At 45.8% G+C, this 24,184-nt stretch overlaps 1 protein-coding gene across 5 annotated transcripts in view; it reads right to left on the bottom strand.

Moving 5' to 3' along the window:
• The window catches only part of LOC124141589 (A-kinase anchor protein 9-like), a 193,607-nt gene that overhangs the window by 41,226 nt on the left and 128,197 nt on the right, over positions 1-24,184 (bottom strand). For 3 of the 5 annotated variants that reach the window (XM_048383254.1, XM_048383252.1, XM_048383251.1), the window contains 10 exons: positions 22,463-22,504; positions 11,529-11,761; positions 10,821-10,940; positions 9,364-9,549; positions 8,545-8,733; positions 7,197-7,385; positions 6,743-6,898; positions 6,334-6,510; positions 4,867-5,031; positions 3,249-4,502 (listed from right to left, as the gene is read on the bottom strand). In XM_048383254.1, coding sequence (XP_048239211.1) covers positions 3,249-4,502; positions 4,867-5,031; positions 6,334-6,510; positions 6,743-6,898; positions 7,197-7,385; positions 8,545-8,733; positions 9,364-9,549; positions 10,821-10,940; positions 11,529-11,761; positions 22,463-22,504 — 2,711 coding nt within the window. The remainder of the gene's footprint in view (positions 1-3,248; positions 4,503-4,866; positions 5,032-6,333; positions 6,511-6,742; positions 6,899-7,196; positions 7,386-8,544; positions 8,734-9,363; positions 9,550-10,820; positions 10,941-11,528; positions 11,762-22,462; positions 22,505-24,184) is intronic. The other 2 variants (XM_048383253.1, XM_048383255.1) reach the window with 2 other exon arrangements.

The raw sequence follows: 24,184 nt of genomic DNA on the forward strand, positions 1-24,184 counted from the left end.
AGCGAGGGACAGAGGAGGAGGGACTCAAGAGAGACTGACCAGATGACCATGCAAACATCCCCTTGGGGGGCACCTTGTGGGCGGGGCTACTGCAGGATTGCTACACATCTACATCTTCAGGTTTCTAGCATCACATGCATCTGGTTGGATTTTATTTGAGGAAGGTAATCATTATATGTCATACATTGAAATTACATGTATCTTTGATTTAGCTTTAGCGTGCAAACATTTTTTATGCATCTGAATTATTATTATTATTATTATTATTATTATTATTATTATTTGAAGTTGGGTATTATTATTATTATTAATATTATTATTATTAATTGAAGTTGGGTATTATTATTATTGAAGTTGGGTATATCTTGACCCAGTGTTTATTCATTTGATTAAAGATAATTATGTTACAATTATTTAGAGTTTAATCATGATAGATCATGTGGCATATAACAAACAACTTGACAATATTCAATACTTTGGTTCCCAATACATTCTTTTATTTACATGTTTGTTTGAAAACTAAATATCAAAGGGTTTTGTTATTTTATTCATTGAAAATACAACTATGATTTTTTTCACAAGTTGTATTTGATTTAGATATGATGATGTCTGACACATATAGTCAACCATTCAAAGGGATGCATTAAGCTCCCGAAGCAACGAAGAAAGCTATATCGCTTTGTGGAAAACAACTCAAACACGAAACATACATACTTCCTGGACATCTGTGATGATAGATGCTGCTACTTAACACAGCATAACACAGCTAGAGATCACTGATTAGCTACATCTGGCTTGTATATTGCATGTATATTTCACCAGTGATATGTACACCAAGGCATAGTGATATAGCTGTATCACACATCTGGGTTGTATATTGCACGTATATTTCCCAGTGAGTGATATGTACACCAGGGCATGGTGATATAGCTGTAATACCCAGCTGTTGTATAATCAGCTGACATCACAGAGGCAGTGGTTACACACAGATTAATTGCAAGTCTTCCTCTGGGTACCACGGTAATAGTGAGTGTGTGAGTGAGAATGGTTTTACGCCGCTTTTAGCAATATTCCAGCAATATCACGGCTGGGGGACACCAGAAATGGGCTTCACACATTGTACCCATGTCAGGAATCGAACCCAGGTCTTCGGCGTGACGAGCAAATGCTTTAACCACTGGGCTACCAGACCACAACACCAAGGTAACAGTCTTCTATGATTATATGTTGACAAACATGTGATTTCTTTTTTTAACATATCTTCCATGACAGGTTATGTGACACTCAAGGATTATTCACTTACAACCTAAACTGGATATAGACAAGACTTACTAGTTTAGCAACTTACATTCTAACCAGTTATATCAAAGCCATTTCATAGTTCTTCAGTATCAATGCTTTTGTGAGGCTAAAGTTCTGTCTATAATTAAAAGTATTTAAAGTCAAGACATTTGTATTCATATTCTAACAGCAACTATGGACTAACTGCCAACAAAGTAAAAGAAACCAGTAACTTTATTTTTTGTTTGCCCATTAAGTATTTCCCTGCTAAATGCTCTTATGGCTTGATCAACCAGCATAGTTGTGTTATGGACAAGTCATTCCTGAAGCTTGAAAAAGTTTTAAAAAGATAAATAAAAATTCTGTTTTTCTTTCTTAACATCTTCTTGAATGTTTTTTGGTTGTTGTTTTTTTATTTCAAGATTTTGTTGAAAAATTAACATCATACCATCACTGGCAATATTTTTCACTTTTGCCTTCCTGTCTCTGGTCAGATTGACCAAGATATTTGGTCATCCTAAAACTGGTAGGACCAAGCGGATTCTAAATCTCTAACAAACCAACATGCTCAGGGTGATCCAAGTGCTATATCTACCATTAACGTCTTTAACATACAAAGAATACAACAGTTTTCAGTTATACCACGGCATGTCTGCGTAACAGGAGAAGAAAGCCAGAAGAGATGTAGGTCCTACGCGTTTTCAGCTTAAGCCAATATCCACAAGCACAGGCCATATTTTGCTTCACAAACCAAGAATCATAATAGGGCGAAATTTTAAATTCAAAAAAACAATTTAGCATACTAGGGGAGGAAACTCTGCACAGGAAATTGCAATGCATCAGGGGATTGCTTCAATAATACGCTGGATAAAGCAGTTAGAGCCTCTGTGCTTGTGGGTGCTGAGCTCATGGTCCTGTTGAAGAAACTAATCTAGGATTTCTATATTGAAAGTCTATGAAATGAGGTTCCTGCTATACGAGCCCCTGAACAAATGTCAAGCAGTCCTACACTGACACGAGTGTCCAGTAGTGACACTTTCCCCTATACAGTGGAGAGATGGGGTGAGGTGATATGGGGTTTAACGTTGTGTCCAAGATTATTGAACTTACATAGCAACATGCATTCACGTGTGTGTGAGTGGCTGCTTGTACTAGTCCTAACTAATGCTGATTTTATATTGCTAGCCTATGAGATACCACGCTGCAGTTTAACATGAATGGTTGGTTGGTTTGGTTTGTTCTTTAACGCTGCATTCAGCAATATTCCAGCTATATGACGGAGGTCTGTAAATAATCAAGTCTGGACCAGACTATCCAGTGATTGACATCATGAGCAGCGATCCACGCAATTGGGATCAATGACATGCATCAACCAAGTCAGCGAGCCTGACCACTCGATCCCGTTAGTCACCTGTTACGACAAGCATAGTCGCTTTTTATGGCAAGCATGGGTTGCTGAAGACCTATTCTACCCCGGATCTTCATGTGAATGCCCAACTCAGACACAGTATACTGACTCCGAGCTGACGGGGTTCTTGTTTTAGCCCTTAATGACAAGTGCCAGGCAGGGTAACAACAAGTACCATCTTTTAACAGGGAAAGAACCCCTACAAGTGGTAGTGGGGTGGCGAAAAGTGCAACTAACATGCCCGATTGCATTTTTAGTACAATATGGCATCCAATGCTAGAAATGTTGCTGAGGCATCACTGAAGACTACCAGGGTGGATGCCATCCTTGAATGTGCATTTTCTGCATTTTAGGGGCCATAAAAGTGTTGTTTTGATTCATAATTTTTTCATAAAAAAATAAAATAAAATATGTTTGATTGTGACTTCAAAATCATAACTGCTATTGTTCATAAGACCTATATTTCCTTAAACTGCCAATATTTTGGTTCATCTGGAGATGGAAAGGGGTCATCTCAAAAGCTGGAGAGAGGGACAGACATCCACACAGACACCAGTACCTGGAAGCCGGTGAGTGACTTGATCTCCTCCTGGAATGCATCCACTTGGACGTTCACCTGCTCCAGAGCGAGCTGTTTGTGGTCTCGTTCCTCTTGAAGGTGATTCAGCTCTGACTCCCGCTCACTCAGATGACCCTCAAGATTCTCCCTCGCTTCATTCGCCTCAGCCAGAGCAACTCGAACCTCCTCGAGCTGTCTCTGCAACTCATTGCTGTCGTTGTTGCTTTGAAGGTGAAATTTCTCTTCAGACTCTTTCAGAGCTTTTTGAGCCTCCTCCAGTTGTGTTTGATGATCAGGGTTTGGTTGAAGCTGTAGCTTCTCCTGAGCATCATTTAGAGCCTGCTGAACCTCCTCCAGCTTCTGTTGAAGTTCACTGTCCTGAGCAATAACCTTCTCTTCAGCTTCTTTCAGAGAAACTCTGGTTGTTTCTAGCTCTTTCTGAAGCACAGACATCTTCTCACTGTGTTCAGCATGTAATTTCTCCTTAGCATCCTTCAGAGCTTGATGACTTTCCTCAACTGTCTGCTGAAGTTCACTGTCCTGAGCTGTAAGCTTCTCTTCCGTTTCTTTCAAAGATATATGGGCATCTTCTAGCTTTTTCTGAAGCTCAGAGTAACTGTCACTGTCCCCAGCTTGTAATTTCTCCTCAGCATCTTTCAGAGCTTGCTGAGCCTCTTCAAGTTCTTTCCTCAGCTCATCAACATCCACATCATCCTTATCTGTTAACTTTTCTTCTGCTTCCTTCAAAGCCTCCTTTGATTCCTTCAGTTCTTTCTGGAGGTCACTATTCTGAGCATCAGTTTCTTTCAAAGCCTCCTGCACCTTCTGCAGCTCCTTTTGCATCTCATCAATCTGCTCCTGAGCTTTCAGTTGTTCCTGAGCCTCCTTGAGAGCCTGCTGTGTCTGCTCCAGTTCCATCTGGAGACTCTCCATCTGGTCCTTCTCATGAGACATCTCGTCTTTGTCCTCAGGAATCTCTTCAGGACTCTGTTCCTGGTTCTCCTCAAGACTCTGTTCCTGGATCTCTTCAGGACTCTGTTCCTGGTTCTGCTCAGCATCTGTAAGAGCCGTCCGAGCTGATTCCAGTCCCATCTCAAGCTTCTTCACTCTTTGCTCCATTTCAGTTTTCAAACTGATTTTCTCTGCCTCCACTTCTGTGAGAGCTAACTGCGATGTTTCAAGCTCCTTCCTCAGATCAGACATTTCATCCTCTTTCTGAGCTATGGTCTCCTCTAACTCCTGTTGGAAGTTGGTCTGAAATCAAGTCAGTTGTTGACCAAGACATACCTCTAATAGAAAAGTCTTTCACATAATGGTGCTACCAATAGCAACAAACGTTCATGCAATTCTCCCCTACAATCTCTTATTCCTAAACTCCCTTTCCAAAATGATAATTAAACAGTTCATAATTTGTAAGCTGGGTATTCAATGTTTCAGGAAAATATCTGCTTGACATCCATTTCTAAAACCAAGCTTAACCAAACATCCAAGGGGGAGATAATTCTAAAATAAACCACATGAAGGCTAGGTTTTCCCACACACCAATCTAGAGGGTGAATATTCTACGCTGAATTAGATCAGGCAACCACCACCACCACCAAGCAGAGGACAGTCTCACCTTCTCTGTGAAAGAAGACTCCAGTAGACTTCGGTCAGCATCTGTCAGAGACATGTCTCCGAAAAACTGACTGCCACGGTTGACCGATGACAGTTTCTCCTGTAACTCGGAGATTGTTTCAGCTTTCTGGCGTAGATCTTCTCGAAGTAGTTCCATTTCATCATTCTAAATGAAATTTGATTAATGAAAATATCTAATTTACAAAACAATCACCTGTTTCCTTCATTTTACATTTTCAGTTTCTGTCACAAACAACTATGTTAAATGTTACAGAAATCAGTGGAAATCTGTTTTCCTCTTCTTCAATGCATGTGTCTGTATTCACTTCAAGCAAAGGGTTTCAGATGGGACTCTTCTTGATTATTATCTTTACAGCAACTTGAGATCCAAATATTTCAACAGATATATTGATTTGATCAAACGAGTTGTAAAGAATGAGTTTGCCCTCTTTTCCTTATTCTCTCCCCTCACACCTGCATTTCTCTCTCACTCCTACCTCCCTCCGTCTCCTCGCTCCCACACACCTGCATTTCTCTCTCACTCCTACCTCGCTCCATCTCCTCGCTCCCACACACCTGCATTTCTCTCTCACTCCTATCTCGCTCCATCTCCTCCCTCCCACACACCTGCATTTCTCTCTCACTCCTACCTCCCTCCATCTCCTCGCTCCCACACACCTGCATTTCTCTCTCGCTCCTACCTCGCTCCATCTCCTCGCTCCCACACACCTGCATTTCTCTCTCACACCTACCTCCCTCTGTCTCCTCGCTCCTTCCTTCCCTCACACCTGCATTTCTCTCTCGATCCTACCTCCCTCCATCTCCTCCCTCCCACACACCTGCATTTCTCTCTCACTCCCAGCTCCCTACCCTCTCCTCTCTTTGCTCATTCCCTCCAACACACCTCCCACACCCCATTGGCTCAGACTTCTCCCAGCCCTGTCACCCACCTCTCTGACACTGTCATCAATGATAGAGGTTGCCTCGCTCCTTCCTTCCCACACACCTGCATTTCTCTCTCACACCTACCTCGCTCCGTCTCCTCACTCCCTCACACCTACATTTCTCTCTCACACCTACCTCGCTCCGTCTCCTCGCTCCGTCTCCTCGCTCCTTCCTTCCCTCACACCTGCATTTCTCTCACTCCTACCTTCCTCCATCTCCTCGCTCCTTCCTTCCCTCACACCTGCATTTCTCTCTCACTCCTACCTCACTCCTACCTCGCTCCATCTCCTCCCTCCCACACACCTGCATTTCTCTCTCACTCCTACCTCCCTCCATCTCCTCGCCCCTTCCTTCTTCACACCTGCATTTCTCTCTCACACCTACCTCGCTCCATCTCCTCCCTCCCACACACCTGCATTTCTCTCTCACTCCCAGCTCCCTACCCTCTCCTATCTTTGCTCATTCCCTCCAACACACCTCCCACACCCCATTGGCTCAGACTTCTCCCAGCCCTGTCACCCACCTCTCTGACACTGTCATCAATGATAGAGGTTGCCTCTAGTGCCATCTGAAGTTGACTGATCTGCTCCGACAGATCATCGATTTCCCGGTTCTTCTCATCCAGCAGGTCCTGTGTCAAGCGTGGCAGTCCGACCTCGACTGAATCTTCCTGGTGTCCAAGAAGCTTCTCCACCTCCGCCTGCACAGAGTGAGTTAGTGAGTGAGTGAGTCATTGATACTGGCTTAACTGGTGCCCCATACCTACCTCCCCTCTCCCCACTTCAAAACCAGAGTCATTTCAACAGACTTGCACAAGGACATAGTTTGAAACTGTACAAAACTGGAACTCTGTCATAACGCAGTAAGCGTTAATTGGATTAATCAGTGCCAGATATATTATACCATGTCTGGTGTAAAAGCCACTGACATACCTTGAGATGAGCATTCTCCTCCCTGGCCTTGAGAGCAGGGTCGACAGAAGCCTGGTGGTTGCTCTCATCCAGCTCCGCCCGGAGTCTCTGGACCTCCGTCTCCTTCTCCTGCAGCTTCTGCTTCAGCCCATCCTTCTGCTCCTGGAGGCTGGTCACCTGTATTATCATACAGTACAGTGGAATGAGTGAGTGAATATGGTATTTTTTAGTGAGCTCATTTAAATACTATTTCAGCAATATCACGGCGTCAGACACCAGAAATACGCTTCACAGATTGTACCCATGAGGGGAATTGAACCCAGGCCTTAAGCGTGACAAACGAACGCTTTAACCTAACGGTTCTCCACCGCCTATCAGTTGTACAGTATATTGTACACATGACATCAGTACACATCTCCTCCCTCCATCCATCTCTCCATTTCCTCCATCTCCTTCACCCATCTCCTTCACCCACCTCCTCCTCTTTCATCTCCAGTGACTCTCTCTCCACCGCCAGCCTCTCCCTCAGCTGTGATGCGTGGGTTGCCGTGGGCGCCTCCCCTCCATAGTGCCGCATGTCATCCAGCTGGTTCCTCAGCGCTGAGATCTGCAGGAGCTGCTCTCTCACCTGCTGCTGGAGGACGTCCTTCTCCAGGGCCAGTTCCTGAAGGCAATACACAGTCAGTATCACAGCATTGGACAGCATATCAGATATAACACAGCCTTGGACAGTATAGCACAGCTTTGGACAGTATAGCAGCTATATCACAGGCTTGGACTGTATAGCAGATATATTACAGTCTTGAACAGTATAGCAGCTATATCACAGCCTTGGACAGTATAGCACAGCCTTGGACAATATAGCACAGCCGTGGACAGTAGAGCAGATATATCACAGCCTTGGACAGTATAGCAGTTATATCACAGCCTTGGACAGTATAGCAGCTATATCACAGCCTTGGACAGTATAGCAGATATAGCACAGCCTTGAACAGTATAGCAGCTATATCACAGCCTTGGACAGTATAGCAGATATATCACAGTCTTGGACAGCATAGCAGATATATCACAGCCTTGGACAGTATAGCAGCTATATTACAGCCTTGGACAGTATAGCATATATAGCACAGCCTTGAACAGTATAACAGCTATAGCACAGCCTTGGACAGTATAACAGTTATATCACAGCCTTGGACAGTATAGCAGTTATATCACAGCCTTGGACAGCATAACAGTTACATCACTGCCTTGGACAATATATCTGTTACATGACAGCGTATCAGGAACATTCCACAGGGCCAGTTCCTGCAGTCTAGGACAAACATTACAGCCAGTCAGTTTAACACAGCCTTCCCCAGTATATCTATCACATCACAGTGTACCATGTGGTGAATCGAACCTGGATCTCTGACATGACAGGTACACAGAGTGAGGTGTTCTGAGGCCTGTTCAATGAAAACAGACAGGAGCTCACAAATCAAAAATAACACTCAGCCCAATACTGGATTTGAACTCAGATTCTAGCCATTAAAGGATGATAGGAATGGGCTTCACATATTGTACCTATGTGATTGTCGTATTCGACATAATAAGTGCCCCGCTCTGATGAGCACCCCTATTTCTAACTTTGAGAGCGATATTTGAAACTGGGTTTTCAGCATGGCAAGCAGACCCTCTAATCCTTCAGCTGTGAACTCCAACATTAGAAACATGTGACACAAACAGTCTCTGCTTTCCTGACCTCTCATTACTTCCATGAAATCAGCTTTCAAAGTATGTCAAGTTTTATCAAACAGAAGACAAAACCATAATGACAATCCTACCTCTCCACTCTTCTTCGTCCTCTCCAGTTCTTCCTCCAGGGTGATCTGTCTTCTCAGCGGACTGCGCCGGTCTGGAGACATCAGGTCGGGTTTAGAGAGTGGCTGCTCAGCCGTGGAGTTGAGGGAGCTGTCTGACGTTTCATCGGGCACCGGCCTCAAGGACAACTGCTTCTCTAGTCTCACAATTTTCTGGAAACACCAAGAGTGTTTATATAGTTGCTCATAGAAAGTGAGGTGAAATGTGGTTTAATGTCGCGTCCAAGATTATTGCACTTATATAGCGACGTGCATGTACGTGTGTGTGTTTGTGTGGCTGCTTGTACTAGTCCGGACTGATGCCGATTTATAGTGCTAGCTCACTGAGATACCATGTCGCAGTTTAACATGAATACCCCACTCAGACACAGTATACTGACTCCGAGCCGACCAGTCCTTGTTTGAGCCCCTTAATGCCGAGCGCCAGACATGGTAACAACAAGTTCCATCTTTTAACGTCTTTTGGTATGACGCAGCTGGGGATCGAACCCCGGACCTTCTGCTCTCCTGGCGGACGCTCTACCACAAGACCCTGGAGGCAGTCAGTTGCTCATAGAAATATAGCACCTTCACAAGGAATTTTCAGTATTTTAAATATAGAATCCATTTGTACATCAAAACCTCAACTTCACCAAATGCCAGTCTACCAATGCATGACTAGGAAAACAGAATCTCCGTGGAGATATCATTTCATCTCCCGCATGCAGTATCTCCTGGTGAAACAAGAATTGGGTAATACAAATATTTTCTACATTTGCAAACAAATTCGTGACGAAGACCCACCTGCTTCAGCCCGTGCTCCAAGGCAGCTCTCTCATCCACTTCCTGCTCGAGCTGCGTCACCCACTCCTTCAGCTCAGAGGCTGTCAGCTCCTTGTCCTGAAGGACCAGGCGTAATCTGCGAGTCTGCTCATCATGCTCCCCCTCCACAGCCAGACGGTCCTGAAGCTGCTCGGACAAGACCTGCACCTGCAACACACAGCACAACACCAGTCAGACACACAGCACAACACCAGTCAGACACACAGCACAACACCATTCAGACACACAGCACAACACCAGTCAAATACACAGCACAACACCAGTCAGACATACAGCATAACACCAGTCAGACACACAGCACAACACCAGTCAGACACACAGCACAACACCAGTCAGACACACAGCACAACACCATTCAGACACACAGCACAACACCAGTCAAATACACAGCACAACACCAGTCAGACACACAGCACAACACCAGTCAGACATACACCACAACACCAGTTAGACACACAGCACAACACCAGTCAGACACACAGCACAACACCATTCAGACACACAGCACAACACCAGTCAAATACACAGCACAACACCAGTCAGACATACACCACAACACCAGTTAGACACACAGCACAACACCAGTCAGACACACAGCACAACACCAGTCAGACACACAGCACAACACCATTCAGACACACAGCACAACACCAGTCAAATACACAGCACAACTCCAGTCAGACACACAGCACAACACCAGTCAGACACACAGCACAACACCAGTCTGACACACAGCACAACACCAGTCAGACACACAGCACAACACTAGTCAGACACACAGCACAACACTAGTCAGACATACACCACAACACCAGTCAGACACACAACACACCACACAGATTTTCTTCTGTACCAAATGGATTGAGTTGTAAAGTCCTAAAAGATGGTGAATGTACAAGACCCTTCCTCCCTTTGTGGCCGGCCCTGGCCACTCTGTTCCTAGTCAGACACACCACACACCACAAACAGAAAGATTGTGAATGTCCCTACCTCCCTTTGAGGCCGGCCCTGGCCACTCTGTTCCTAGTCAGACACACCACACACCACAAACAGAAAGATTGTGAATGTCCCTACCTCCCTTTGAGGCCGGCCCTGGCCACTCTGTTCCCAGTCAGACACACCACACACCACAAACAGAAAGATTGTGAATGTCCCTACCTACCTTTGAAGCCGGCCCTGGCCACTCTGTTCCCAGTCAGACACACCACACACCACAATCAGAAAGATTGTGAATGTCCCTACCTCCCTTTGAAGCCGGCCCTGCATGGCCACTCTGTTCCCACAGCACCAGTCAGACACACCACACAGAAAGATTGAAGTCGGCCCTGGGCACTCTGCTCCCAGTCAGACACACCACGTACCACCAGTCAGACACACAACACAGCACACAGAAAGATGGTGAATGTACAAGCTCCTACCTCCCTCTGGAGCCGGCCCTGGGCACTCTGCCTCTTGTCCCGATCCTGCAGCATCTCCTGGAGCCGCTCCACCTCTCGCTGGTAGTCCTCCCGCTCCTGTTCCCGCTCCCCAGACTGCTCCTGAACACACAAACACCAACACTCACTCTTAGGTTTTACCCCCTTTACGTCGAGCGCCAGACAGGGCAACAAAAAGTACCGTCTTTTACAGTCTTTTGGTATGACCAATCCAGGGATCAAACCAAAGCCCTTTCCCTCTCCAGGCAGGTACTTTATCCACTAGACAACAGAGGTGGTTTTGTACCAACCAAACCAATAATAGCTACGACTGTGGGATGATCGTCGTAAAGCTAAAATGTGTATGGGACGATACAGAGATAATGATTTAAACTCTACAACAGCAGACATAACTCGATATTCATGTCCACATACACCCAGGAACCGTGAAGATCTGGGGTAGAATAGGTCTTCAGCAACCCATCATTGCCGTCAAAGGCAACTGTGTTGTCATAAGAGGCGACTTACAGGATCAGGTGGTCAGGCTCGCTAACTTGGTTGAAGCATGTCATTGTATCCCAATGGCGTGGATCGATGCTCATGATGTCAATCACTGGATTGTCTGGTCCAGACTCGATTATTTACAGACCGTCGTCATATAGCTGGAATATTGCTGAGTGCAGCATTAAACAACGAACCAACAAAACTTACAGCCAGAAACTGTTTGGAGGCCTTCAGCTGTCTCTCCACACTGTCCAGCTGGAGGCGAAGGTCCTCTATTTCTTCCCGTTTGCGCTCCAGGCCCTCTTCATGGAGCCGCTCCATCTCCTCCACACCGAGCTCCAACTCATGGATCCGAGACTGGCTCCGGTCCAACTGGTGTTTGGTTTGCTTCTCTAGCTCCTGTTTGTCCACGGTCAGACTCGTCACCTCAAGAAGCAGCGCTAGCAGCAGATACCATAGGTCAGAGCCATGTTCACAAAGACAGCTTACACTTCACACTGTCATAAGTCTATATTATACAAATTGAGTAACGGTCGTCATCAGATGTAAGTGTATAACGGTTGTCATCAGTCGTAAGTCTATATTATACAAAATATAGTAACGGTCGTCGTCAGACGTAAGTGTATAACGGTTGTCATCAGTCGTAAGTCTATATTATACAAAATATGGCAACGGTCGTCATCAGACGTAAGTGTACAACGGTTGTCATCAGTCGTAAGTCTATATAGTTCAAAATATAGTAACGGTCGTCATCAGACGTAAGTGTATAACGGTTGTCATCAGTCATAAGTCTATATAATACAAAATGAGTAACGGTCGTCATCAGACCGGTCACCTCAAGGATCAATAAACTTATTGAGTCATGATCATCGTCAGAATGTCGACCTCATGGAGTACGGCCATGTTCACAAAGATATATTAGATTTAAGACCATCAGAAGTCTAAATAAACTAATTGAGTCGTGATCATCGTCAGAATATCGTCCTCATGGAGCACGGCCATGTTCCCCAAAACATTTTAATCTTCAGCCTGTCAAAATCTATATATAGATTTGAGATGTCATCAGTGTGGTCATGTCAGAGAGCAAGGCCGTGTTCATATAGACATCTTTGTGCTAAGGTTGTCATGTGCTAAGGTTGTCTTGTCCTAAGGTTGTCGCCTATTAAAGTATATGAATTACAATATTTGTTGTTTGACATCTTACTGAAACATGCACCAGTGAGGGAACTAAATGTCTTCGTTGGCACAAATACGTCTTTTTCATCATTTAAACCCCCTACGATTGCCAATGTTTTTGTGTCTGGGATGAAAAAGATGATGGATGAGGCCATCGCCTATGGTAGTCACAGTTTTTGTGAAGCTTTAAGAGATAAGACAGCGATCTGATTGGATATCCTGTTTCATTACAAGGGGCAATACTCGTGATCTACGCGAGGTGGCGGCAGGGTCTAGCCAAGAAAAGTGGCCTTGATGTGGCTAGGGTAGAAACTAGGCCTTGAAATAGGTTAGTGGACACGCTTGCCTCGGGGAGATGTAGAAACTAGGCCTTGAAATAGGTTAGTGGACACGCTTGCCTCGGGGAGATGTAGAAACTAGGCCTTGAAATAGGCTAGTGGACACGCTTGCCTCAGGATGATGTAGAAACTAGGCTTTGATACAGGCTAGTGGACACGCTTGCCTCGGGGAGATGTAGAAACTAGGCTTTGATACAGGCTAGTGGACACGCTTGCCTCGGGATGATGTAGAAACTAGGCTTTGATACAGGCTAGTGGACACGCTTGCCTCGGGGAGATGTAGAAACTAGGCCTTGAAATAGGCTAGTGGACACGCTTGCCTCGGGATGATGTAGAAACTAGGCCTTGAAATAGGCTAGTGGACACGCTTGCCTCGGGATGATGTAGAAACTAGGCTTTGATACAGGCTAGTGGACACACTTGCCTCGGGATGATGTAGAAACTAGGCCTTGAAATAGGCTAGTGGACACGCTTGCCTCGGGATGATGTAGAAACTAGGCTTTGATACAGGCTAGTGGACACGCTTGCCTCGGGAAGATGAAGAAACTAGGCCTTGAAATAGGCTAGTGAACACGCTTGCCTCGGGAAGATGTAGAAACTAGGCCTTGAAATAGGTTAGTGGACACGCTTGCCTCGGGGAGATGTAGAAACTAGGCCTTGAAATAGGCTAGTGGACACGCTTGCCTCAGGATGATGTAGAAACTAGGCTTTGATACAGGCTAGTGGACACGCTTGCCTCGGGAAGATGAAGAAACTAGGCCTTGAAATAGGCTAGTGGACACGCTTGCCTCGGGATGATGTAGAAACTAGGCCTTGAAATAGGTTAGTGGACACGCTTGCCTCGGGGAGATGTAGAAACTAGGCCTTGAAATAGGTTAGTGGATACGCTTGCCTCGGGATGATGTAGAAACTAGGCCTTGAAATAGGTTAGTGGACACGCTTGCCTCGGGGAGATGTAGAAACTAGGCCTTGAAATAGGTTAGTGGACACGCTTGCCTCGGGATGATGTAGAAACTAGGCCTTGAAATAGGCTAGTGGACACGCTTGCCTCGGGATGATGTAGAAACTAGGCTTTGATACAGGCTAGTGGACACACTTGCCTCGGGATGATGTAGAAACTAGGCCTTGAAATAGGCTAGTGGACACGCTTGCCTCGGGATGATGTAGAAACTAGGCTTTGATACAGGCTAGTGGACACGCTTGCCTCGGGAAGATGAAGAAACTAGGCCTTGAAATAGGTTAGTGGACACGCTTGCCTCGGGAAGATGTAGAAACTAGGCCTTGAAATAGGTTAGTGGACACGCTTGCCTCGGGGAGATGTAGAAACTAGGCCTTGAAATAGGCTAGTGGACACGCTTGCCTCGGGATGATGTAGAAACTAGGCCTTGAAATAGGCTAGTGGACACGCTTGCCTCGGGATGATGTAGAAACTAGGCTTTGATACAGGCTAGTGGACACGCTTGCCTCGGGAAGATGAAGAAACTAGGCCTTGAAATAGGCTAGTGGACACGCTTGCCTCGGGAAGATGTAGAAACTAGGCCTTGAAATAGGTTAGTGGACACGCTTGCCTCGGGGAGATGTAGAAACTAGGCCTTGAAATAGGTTAGTGGACACGCTTGCCTCGGGATGATGTAGAAACTAGGCCTTGAAATAGGTTAGTGGACACGCTTGCCTCGGGGAGATGTAGAAACTAGGCCTTGAAATAGGTTAGTGGACACGCTTGCCTCGGGATGATGTAGAAACTAGGCCTTGAAATAGGTTAGTGGACACGCTTGCCTCGGGGAGATGTAGAAACTAGGCCTTGAAATAGGCTAGTGGACACGCTTGCCTCGGGATGATGTAGAAACTAGGCCTTGAAATAGGCTAGTGGACACGCTTGCCTCGGGATGATGTAGAAACTAGGCTTTGATACAGGCTAGTGGACATGCTTGCCTCGGGAAGATGAAGAAACTAGGCCTTGAAATAGGCTAGTGGACACGCTTGCCTCGGGAAGATGTAGAAACTAGGCCTTGAAATAGGTTAGTGGACACGCTTGCCTCGGGGAGATGTAGAAACTAGGCCTTGAAATAGGTTAGTGGACACGCTTGCCTCGGGATGATGTAGAAACTAGGCTTTGATATAGACTAGTGGACACGCTTGCCTCGGGGAGATGTAGAAACTAGGCTTTGAAATAGGTTAGTGGACACGCTTGCCTCGGGATGATGTAGAAACTAGGCCTTGAAATAGGTTAGTGGACACGCTTGCCTCGGGATGATGTAGAAACTAGGCTTTGATACAGGCTAGTGGACACGCTTGCCTCGGGAAGATGATGAAACTAGGCCTTGAAATAGGTTAGTGGACACGCTTGCCTCGGGATGATGTAGAAACTAGGCCTTGAAATAGGTTAGTGGACACGCTTGCCTCGGGATGATGTAGAAACTAGGCTTTGATACAGGCTAGTGGACACGCTTGCCTCGGGAAGATGAAGAAACTAGGCCTTGAAATAGGTTAGTGGACACGCTTGCCTCGGGAAGATGTAGAAACTAGGCCTTGAAATAGGTTAGTAGACACGCTTGCCTTGGGAAGATGCTGGAAACTAGGCTTTGATACAGGCTAGTGGACACGCTTGCCTCGGGAAGATGTAGAAACTAGGCCTTGAAATAGGTTAGTGGACACGCTTGCCTTGGGAAGATGCTGGAAACTAGGCTTTGATACAGGCTAGTGGACACGCTTGCCTCGGGAAGATGAAGAAACTAGGCCTTGAAATAGGTAAGTGGACACGCTTGCCTCGGGATGATGTAGAAACTAGGCTTTGATATAGGTTAGTGGACACGCTTGCCTCGGGAAGATGTAGAAACTAGGCTTTGATATAGACTAGTGGACAGGCTTGCCTCGGGAAGATGTAGAAACTAGGCTTTGATATCGGTTAGTGGACACGCTTGCCTCGGGATGATGTAGAAACTAGGCTTTGATATAGGTTAGTGGACACGCTTGCCTCGGGAAGATGTAGAAACTAGGCTTTGATATAGACTAGTGGACAGGCTTGCCTCGGGAAGATGTAGAAACTAGGCTTTGATATAGGTTAGTGGACACGCTTGCCTCGGGAAAATGTAGAAACTAGGCTTTGATATAGGTTAGTGGACACGCTTGCTTCGGGAAGATGTAGAAACTAGGCTTTGACATAGGTTAGTGGACACGCTTGCCTCAGGAAGATGTAGAAACTAGGCCTTGAAATAGGTTAGTGGACACGCTTGCCTCGGGAAGATGAAGAAACTAGGCCTTGAAATAGGCTAGTGGACACGCTTGCCTCGGGAAGATGTAGAAACTAGGCTTTGATATAGGCTAGTGGACACGCTTGCCTCGGGCAGATATAGAAACTAGGCTTTGATTTAGGCTAGTGGACACGCTTGCCTCGGAAAGATGCTGGAAACTAGGCTTTGATATAGGCTAGTGGACACACTTGCATTGGGAAGATGAAGAAACTAGGCTTTGATATAGGCTAATGGACACGCTTGCCTCGGGAAGATGCTGGAAACACAAACTGACTGGGGCTTGGTAAGAAGTATGCTGTGTTGTCACAGATGGAACAGTTGAAAAAGGGCTGTGGGTGTGTCAGAACCGTGGGTGTGTCAGGGCTGTTGGTGTGTCAGGGCTGTTGGTTTGCAGGGCTGTGGGCGTGTCAGGGCTGTTGGTGTGTCAGGGCTGTTGGTGTGTCAGGGCTGTGTCAGGGCTGTTGGTGTGTCACAGCTGTGTCAGAGCTGTGGGTGTGTCAGGGCTGTTGGTGTGTCAGGGCTGTGTCAGGGCTGTTGGTGTGTCAGGGCTGTGTCAGGGCTATTGGTGTGTCAGGGCTGTTGGTGTGTCAGGGCTGTTGGTGTGTCAGGGCTGTGGGCGTGTCAGAGCTGTTGGTGTGTCAGGGCTGTTGTTGTGTCAGAGCTGTTGGTGTGTCAGGGCTGTTGGTGTGTCAGGGCTGTTGGTGTGTCAGGGCTGTGTCAGAGCTGTGGGTGTGTCAGGGCTGTTGGTGTGTCAGGGCTGTTGGTGTGTCAGGGCTGTGTCAGAGCTGTGGGTGTGTCAGGACTGTGTCAGGGCTGTTGGTGTGTCAGGGCTGTTGGTGTGTCAGGTCTGTGTCAGGGCTGTTGGTGTGTCAGGGCTGTGTCAGAGCTGTGGGTGTGTCAGGGCTGTTGGTGTGTCAGGTCTGTTGGTGTGTCAGGGCTGTTGGTGTGTCAGGGCTGTTGGTGTGTCAGGGCTGTGTCAGAGCTGTGGGTGTGTCAGGGCTGTGTCAGGGCTGTTGGTGTGTCAGGGCTGTGTCAGGGCTGTTGGTGTGTCAGGGCTGTTGGTGTGTCAGGTCTGTGTCAGGGCTGTTGGTGTGTCAGGGCTGTGGGTGTGTCAGGGCTGTTGGTGTGTCAGGGCTGTTGGTGTGTCAGTGCTGTTGGTGTGTCAGGGCTGTGTCAGAGCTGTGGGTGTGTCAGGGCTGTGTCAGAGCTGTGGGTGTGTCAGGGCTGTGTCAGAGCTGTGGGTGTGTCAGGGCTGTTGGTGTGTCAGGGCTGTTGGTGTGTCAGGGCTGTTGGTGTGTCAGGGCTGTGTCAGAGTTGTGGGTGTGTCAGGGCTGTGTCAGAGCTGTGGGTGTGTCAGGGCTGTTGATGTGTCAGGGCTGTTGGTGTGTTAGGGCTGTGTCAGAGCTGTGGGTGTGTCAGGGCTGTGTCAGGGCTGTTGGTGTATCAGGGCTGTATCAGGGCTGTGTCAGGGCTGTTGGTGTGTCAGGGCTGTGGGCATGTCAGTGCTGTTGGTGTGTCAGGGCTGTTGGTGTATCAGGGCTTTGTCAGGGGTGTTTGTGTGTCAGGGCTGTGTCAGGGCTGTTGATGTATCAGGGCTGTGTCAGGGCTGTTGGTGTGTAAGGGCTGTTGGTGTGTCAGGTCTGTGTCAGGGCTGTTGGTGTGTCAGGGCTGTGTCAGAGCTGTGGGTGTGTCAGGGCTGTTGGTGTGTCAGGGCTGTTGGTGTGTCAGGGCTGTTGGTGTGTCAGGGCTGTGGGCGTGTCAGAACTGTGGGTGTGTCAGGGCTGTTGGTGTGTCAGGGCTGTTGGTGTGTCAGGGCTGTTGGTGTATCAGGGCTGTGTCAGGGCTGTTTGTGTGTCAGGGATGTTGGTGTGTCAGGGCTGTTGGTGTGTCAGGGCTGTATCAGGGCTGTTGGTGTGTCTGGGCTGTGTCAGGGCTGTTGGTATGTCAGGGCTGTTGGTGTATCAGGGCTGTGTCAGGGCTGTTGGTGTATCAGGGGTGTATCAGGGGTGTATTAGGGCTGTGTCAGGGCTGTTGGTGTATCAGGGCTGTGTCAGGGCTGTTGGTGTATCAGGGCTGTGTCAGGGCTGTTGGTGTATCAGGGCTGTGTCAGGGCTGTTGCTGTGTCAGAGCTGTTGGTGTACCAGGGCTGTGTCAGGGCTGTTGATGTATCAGGGCTGTTGGTGTATCAGGGCTGTGTCAGGGCTGTTGGTGTATCAGGGCTGTGTCAGGGCTGTGGGTATGTCAGGGCTGCGTTAGGGCTGTGTTAGGGCTGTTGGTGTATCAGGGCTGTTGTTGTATCATGGCTGTGTCAGGGCTGTTGGTGTATCAGGGCTGTGTCAGGGCTGTTGGTGTATCAGGGCTGTGTCAGGGCTGTGGTTGTGTCAGGGCTATGGCTGTGTCAGGGCTGTGTCAGGGCTGTGGCTGTGTCAGGCCCGTGTCAGGGCTGTGGCTGTGTCAGGCCCGTGTCAGGGCTGTGGCTGTGTCAGGCCCGTGTCAGGGCTGTGGCTGTGTCAGGCCTGTGTCAGGGCTGTGGCTGTGTCAGGCCTGTGTCAGGGCTGTGGCTGTATCAGGGCTGTGTCAGGGCTGTGTCAGGACTGTGGCTGTGTCAGGGCTGTGTCAGGGCTGTGGCTGTGTCAGGGCTGTGTCAGGGGTGTGTCAGGGTTGAGGGTGTGTCAGGACGGTGTCAGGGCTGTGGCTGTGTCAGGCCTGTGTCAGGGCTGTGGCTGTGTCAGGGCTGTGTCAGGCCTGTGTCAGGGCTGTGTCAGGGCTGTGGCTGTGTCAGGGCTGTGTCAGGGTTGAGGGTGTGTCAGGACGGTGTCAGGGCTGTGGCTGTGTCAGGCCTGTGTCAGGGTTGTGGGTGTGTCAGGCCTGTGTCAGGGCTGTGGCTGTGTCAGGCCTGTGTCAGGGCTGTGGCTGTGTCAGGGCTGTGTCAGGGGTGTGTCAGGGTTGAGGGTGTGTCAGGACGGTGTCAGGGCTGTGGCTGTGTCAGGGCTGTGGCTGTGTCAGGCCTGTGTCAGGGCTGTGTCAGGCCTGTGTCAGGGCTGTGGCTGTGTCAGGGCTGTGTCAGGCCTGTGTCAGGGCTGTGGCTGTGTCAGGGCTGTGTCAGGGCTGTGTCAGGGCTGTGGCTGTGTCGAACTAATGTGATCTGAAACATCTCCCTGGGTTTCAAGTCAACCAATGAAATGAAGATTGTGATTAAATCATGAATTTAGACCCATGTCTATCAATGACCTTTATGAAGCAGTGAAGGTAATGTTGAAGTCTGCAGCTGTCCAGAACCCTTAACAGTTCCAGCTGGATCATGAGTATAGAGTGAAAGTGTGAGACACGCACACAAGTCAACAGTGCTTTGATACTGAGTTTCACAACAGTCAACTTGTCAACTCTTACATGTCTGATGTCATAACAGCCTTGTCAAGTCTAGGGAGCTCTTACATGTCTGATGTCACAACAGTCTTGTCAAATCTAGGGAGCTCACATGTGTGATGTCACAACAGCCCTGTCAAGTCTAGGGAACTCTAACATGTGTGATGTCACAACAGCCTTGTCAAGTCTAGGGAGCTCTTACATGTCTGATGCCACAACAGCCCTGTCAAGTCTAGGGAGCTCTTACATGTCTGATGCCACAACAGCCCTGTCAAGTCCAGGGAGCTCTTACATGTATGGTGTCACAACAGCCTTGTCAAGTCTAGGGAACTCTCACATGTGTGATGTCACAACAGCCTTGTCAAGTCTAGGGAACTCTTACATGTGTGATGTCACAACAGCCTTGTCAAGTCTAGGGAGCTCTTACATGTCTGATGTCACAACAGCCTTGTCAAATCTAGGGAGCTCACATGTGTGATGTCACAACAGCCTTGTCAAGTCTAGGGAACTCTCACATGTGTGATGTCACAACAGTCTTGTCAAATCTAGGGAGCTCACATGTGTGATGTCACAACAGCCTTGTCAAGTCTAGGGAGCTCACATGTGTGATGTCACAACAGCCCTGTCAAGTCTAGGGAGCTCTCACATGTGAGACCACACTAAGGACTGTACTATTCACTTCCAATGCCGTGAGTGCTGGAGCTCTGTGGACTGAGGTACAAAGTAAGTATGTGACACTGAGATTCAAGGCAATGTGCAGATGGGGGTGGGTGCAGATTGGGGAGTAACACAACACGACAACTCACAGCACACAGGCAGCATGCGAAATTACCACCAGCTGAACACTCTTTATCTATATCTACGTCTACACCCTAGTAGCTGAACACTATATCTATCTCTCGGTCTACACCCTAGTAGCTGAACACACTATATCTATCTCTAGGTCTACACCCTAGTAGCTGAACACACTATATCTATCTCTAGGTCTACACCCTAGTAGCTGAACACTCTATATCTATCTCTAGGTCTACATCCTAGTAGCTGAAAACTCTATATCTATCTCTACATCAACAAACTTTCAACTCAAACTGCACAAAACAGGATAAATACAAGTCATACTCGCTACAATTTTCAAACCAATTTTGAAATTACATACATAAAATATACTAAAAAGCATAGCAACATATCTTTTTTTAAATATGTCATATTAAGAATATGTTTATTATTCTGAAAAAAAATATCATATTGCGATATTCAAAAAAATATTTCTCTATTATGAACAGCTCCTGATCAGGTGCAGAACTAAGCTACATCTACACGAGTACAAAGCATGTGTCTTATCAAGGCCTCAATATCGAGTATATAGATGGGAGTATACAACACCATAGCACCTGGCCTACCTGTCTATAGATAAATGTATAAAACACCATAGCACCTGGCCTACCTGTCTATAGATGAATGTATACAACACCATAGCACCTGGTCTACCTGTCTATAGATAAATGTATACAACACCATAGCACCTGGTCTACTTGTCTATAGATAATGTTTAAAGCACCTGGTCTACCTGTCTATAGATAAATGTATACAAAGCTATAGCACCTGGTCTACCTGTCTATAGATGAATGTATACAAAGCTATAGCACCTGGTCTACCTGTCTATAAATAATGTTTAGAGCACCTGGTCTACCTGTCTATAGATAATGTTTAGAGCACCTGGTCTACCTGTCTATAGATTAATGTATACAAAGCTATAGCACCTGGTCTACCTGTCTATAAATAATGTTTAGAGCACCTGGTCTACCTGTCTATAGATAATGTTTAGAGCACCTGGTCTACCTGTCTATAGATTAATGTATACAAAGCTATAGCACCTGGTCTACCTGTGCATTGATAGTGTTTAGAGCAACTGGTCTACTTGTCTATAGATAATGTTTAAAGCGCCTGGTCTACCTGTATATAGATAATGTTTAGAGCACCTGGTCTACCTGTCTATAGATTAATGTATACAAAGCTATAGCACCTGGTCTACCTGTCTATAAATAATGTTTAGAGCACCTGGTCTACCTGTCTATAGATAATGTTTAGAGCACCTGGTCTACCTGTCTATAGATTAATGTATACAAAGCTATAGCACCTGGTCTACCTGTGCATTGATAGTGTTTAGAGCAACTGGTCTACTTGTCTATAGATAATGTTTAAAGCACCTGGCCTACCTGTCTATAGATAAATGTATACAAAGCTATAGCACCAGGTCTACCTATCTATAAAAAACTGTTATAAAGCCAACTGCTGGTGTTAAGAAAGCTTGCACAGACATGACATGCTGGCAGACAATGGGGAAAGACAGAACAAATGGATGGATGGATGGATGGATGGATGGATGGAAGAATCGATGGATGGATGGATGGATGGATGGACATAAGACTTAATATTAAGGCTTTAATTCAAAAGATTTACTCAAAAATGTTCAATGCCATTTTTCTTCATCTGCATATTCACATATCAAGTTCAATATTTTGCCTCCTGTTCTTTAATAAATTACAAATTCATATAAAAAAGAAATACCTTAAATTTAATGACCTGAAAAATTATTCAATCAGTTCCCAAACACTATGCAAGAGGCAATTGAACCCCACCCACCCCTACCCCACCTGTTGTAGAAACCCACATTCATAACAAGGGCACGGATTGCTATCTTCATGTTTCTTGTCACCGAAATCATTATTTGTACAACTAGACTACTGACCAAAAACAATATCTCCCTAACTCCTCCCAATTTTGTTAAAAGTGATGAACAAAATAATATCAAGAATTGTGAGTTATCTCCAATGAAATGCCAAAATCAACTTCTTGACTCATTAATAAAGGTGAAAATCATTTGCAAATCTTTGGGTAAATTTAATTGGGTTTAATGTCTTTCTTATTCTTGGGGAACTGTATGACTAAATTTCTGAGCATAACGGCTACATGAAACATAAAAATAACGATGACCTATTTGTAAACCCACCTGGAGGTGTGGTGGACAACTCGGTGGGCATCGAGACTGTCGCTGTATTTGAAAAGCAATCATGCATGAAGACAATCAGAAATAAACTGTGCCACTAAGAATGCGCCAAAAGTGATCAGATGAGTATCCCTTGATGAGTTGTACTGAAAGAAGTATCCCTTGATGAGTTGTACTGAAAGTAGTATCCCTTAATGAGATGTACTGAAAGTAGTATCCCTTAATAAGTTGTACTGAAAGTAGTATCCCTGAATGAGTTGTGTTGAAAGTAGTATCCCTTAATAAGTTGTACTGAAAGTAGTATCCCTTAACAAGTTGTACTGAAAGTAGCATCCCTTAACAAGTTGTACTGAAAGCAGTATCCTTAACAAGTTGTACTGAAAGTAGTATCCCTTAACAAGATGTACTGAAAGTAGTATCCCTGAATGAGGATGAATGGGATGTTGTCAGCACGGGTACTACAGACATGTACCTCAGGTACATTTTGGTAAACAGAAATGTACCCTAGCCAAAATCAGAAGCCAGAACGGTACCCAAGGATGAGTCCATTACGCAGAGCGCTTAACCGGTTTCTCAACTCTGAACATGGAAGATTTTCTCCAGTTTCTGGATCGGACCTGTCATATTGTTTATGGGATGCGTTCCACGGTGCTATATAAAAAACAAGCACATACAGTGCATTACGTAACAGTACTCTTATTCTGAGACGCACAGCATCACCCACCATGCATTTGTAATCAGGCGCACATGATTAGGTTTTGGGTTGAGGAATATGGACTTGTCCGCCGTTTAGGGTACCAGGAACTGTTCTGTATTCTGATTTTGGCTAGGGTACATCTCTGTTTACTTAAATGCACCTGGGGCACATATCTACAGTACCCGTGACAACAACGACCCCTTCCGCCTCAATGAGTTGTACATAAAGACAGGAGGGTAACATCAATCCAATGACAACAAAGTTAAAATTCCAGGAAGTCTCTGTGATTCACAAGTCACATAGTACGCAATTTATACAATCTTTCTGTCAGAGATTATTTTAAAAAAAAGCAAATTCGATAACATAATGAAAAGTTTAAAATTAACATCATACCAACATTACCATCAAGTTCATAACTTATCTGATCACTTCATAGAAACATATCATATATAAAATAAATACAATACTAAATCTGTATATATAACTAAAATATTTTACTGCACGTTATTAGTATTTTACTATTGTGTATGCTAAATTATTTATTAAATAACTTTATAATTCTAATCTAAAGGAAAGATAATATGATATAGAATCATAAACATGCAAAGACATTATTAAGTATGAATCATGCAAAAGAGTTATATGCAATTTTATCAAGCATTACATGCAACCAAAAGCTGATACATTTCATGCAAAGCAAGCAAAACTATTAATGCCGGGATCACTACTTGAGTTAAACAAGGGGATGTACTAAGTCTGCATTTATTAATACAAAATGCAGACAATCTGAGTTGAAGCATGCAAGGTGCCAGAGATAGCTCTATGGCATCATATAAGGGTGTGCTAGTGCTTCAGTGAACAGGGCAGGGAGTTTAGTCTATGTTTCATATTAAAGTGAATATTTATAACAGGCATCAGGAACAGAGGAGGGACAAGGGTTAACGCTGCTTCCCAAAACACACAATGTCTTAGGATGATATATGCTGTAGGTTATTGAGCGGAATATATGGAAATAATAATAATTTTGC

Source organism: Haliotis rufescens, unplaced genomic scaffold, assembly GCF_023055435.1.
Source record: "Haliotis rufescens isolate VD_foot unplaced genomic scaffold, xgHalRufe1.0.p SCAF_46, whole genome shotgun sequence".
Classification (NCBI taxonomy): domain Eukaryota; kingdom Metazoa; phylum Mollusca; class Gastropoda; order Lepetellida; family Haliotidae; genus Haliotis; species Haliotis rufescens.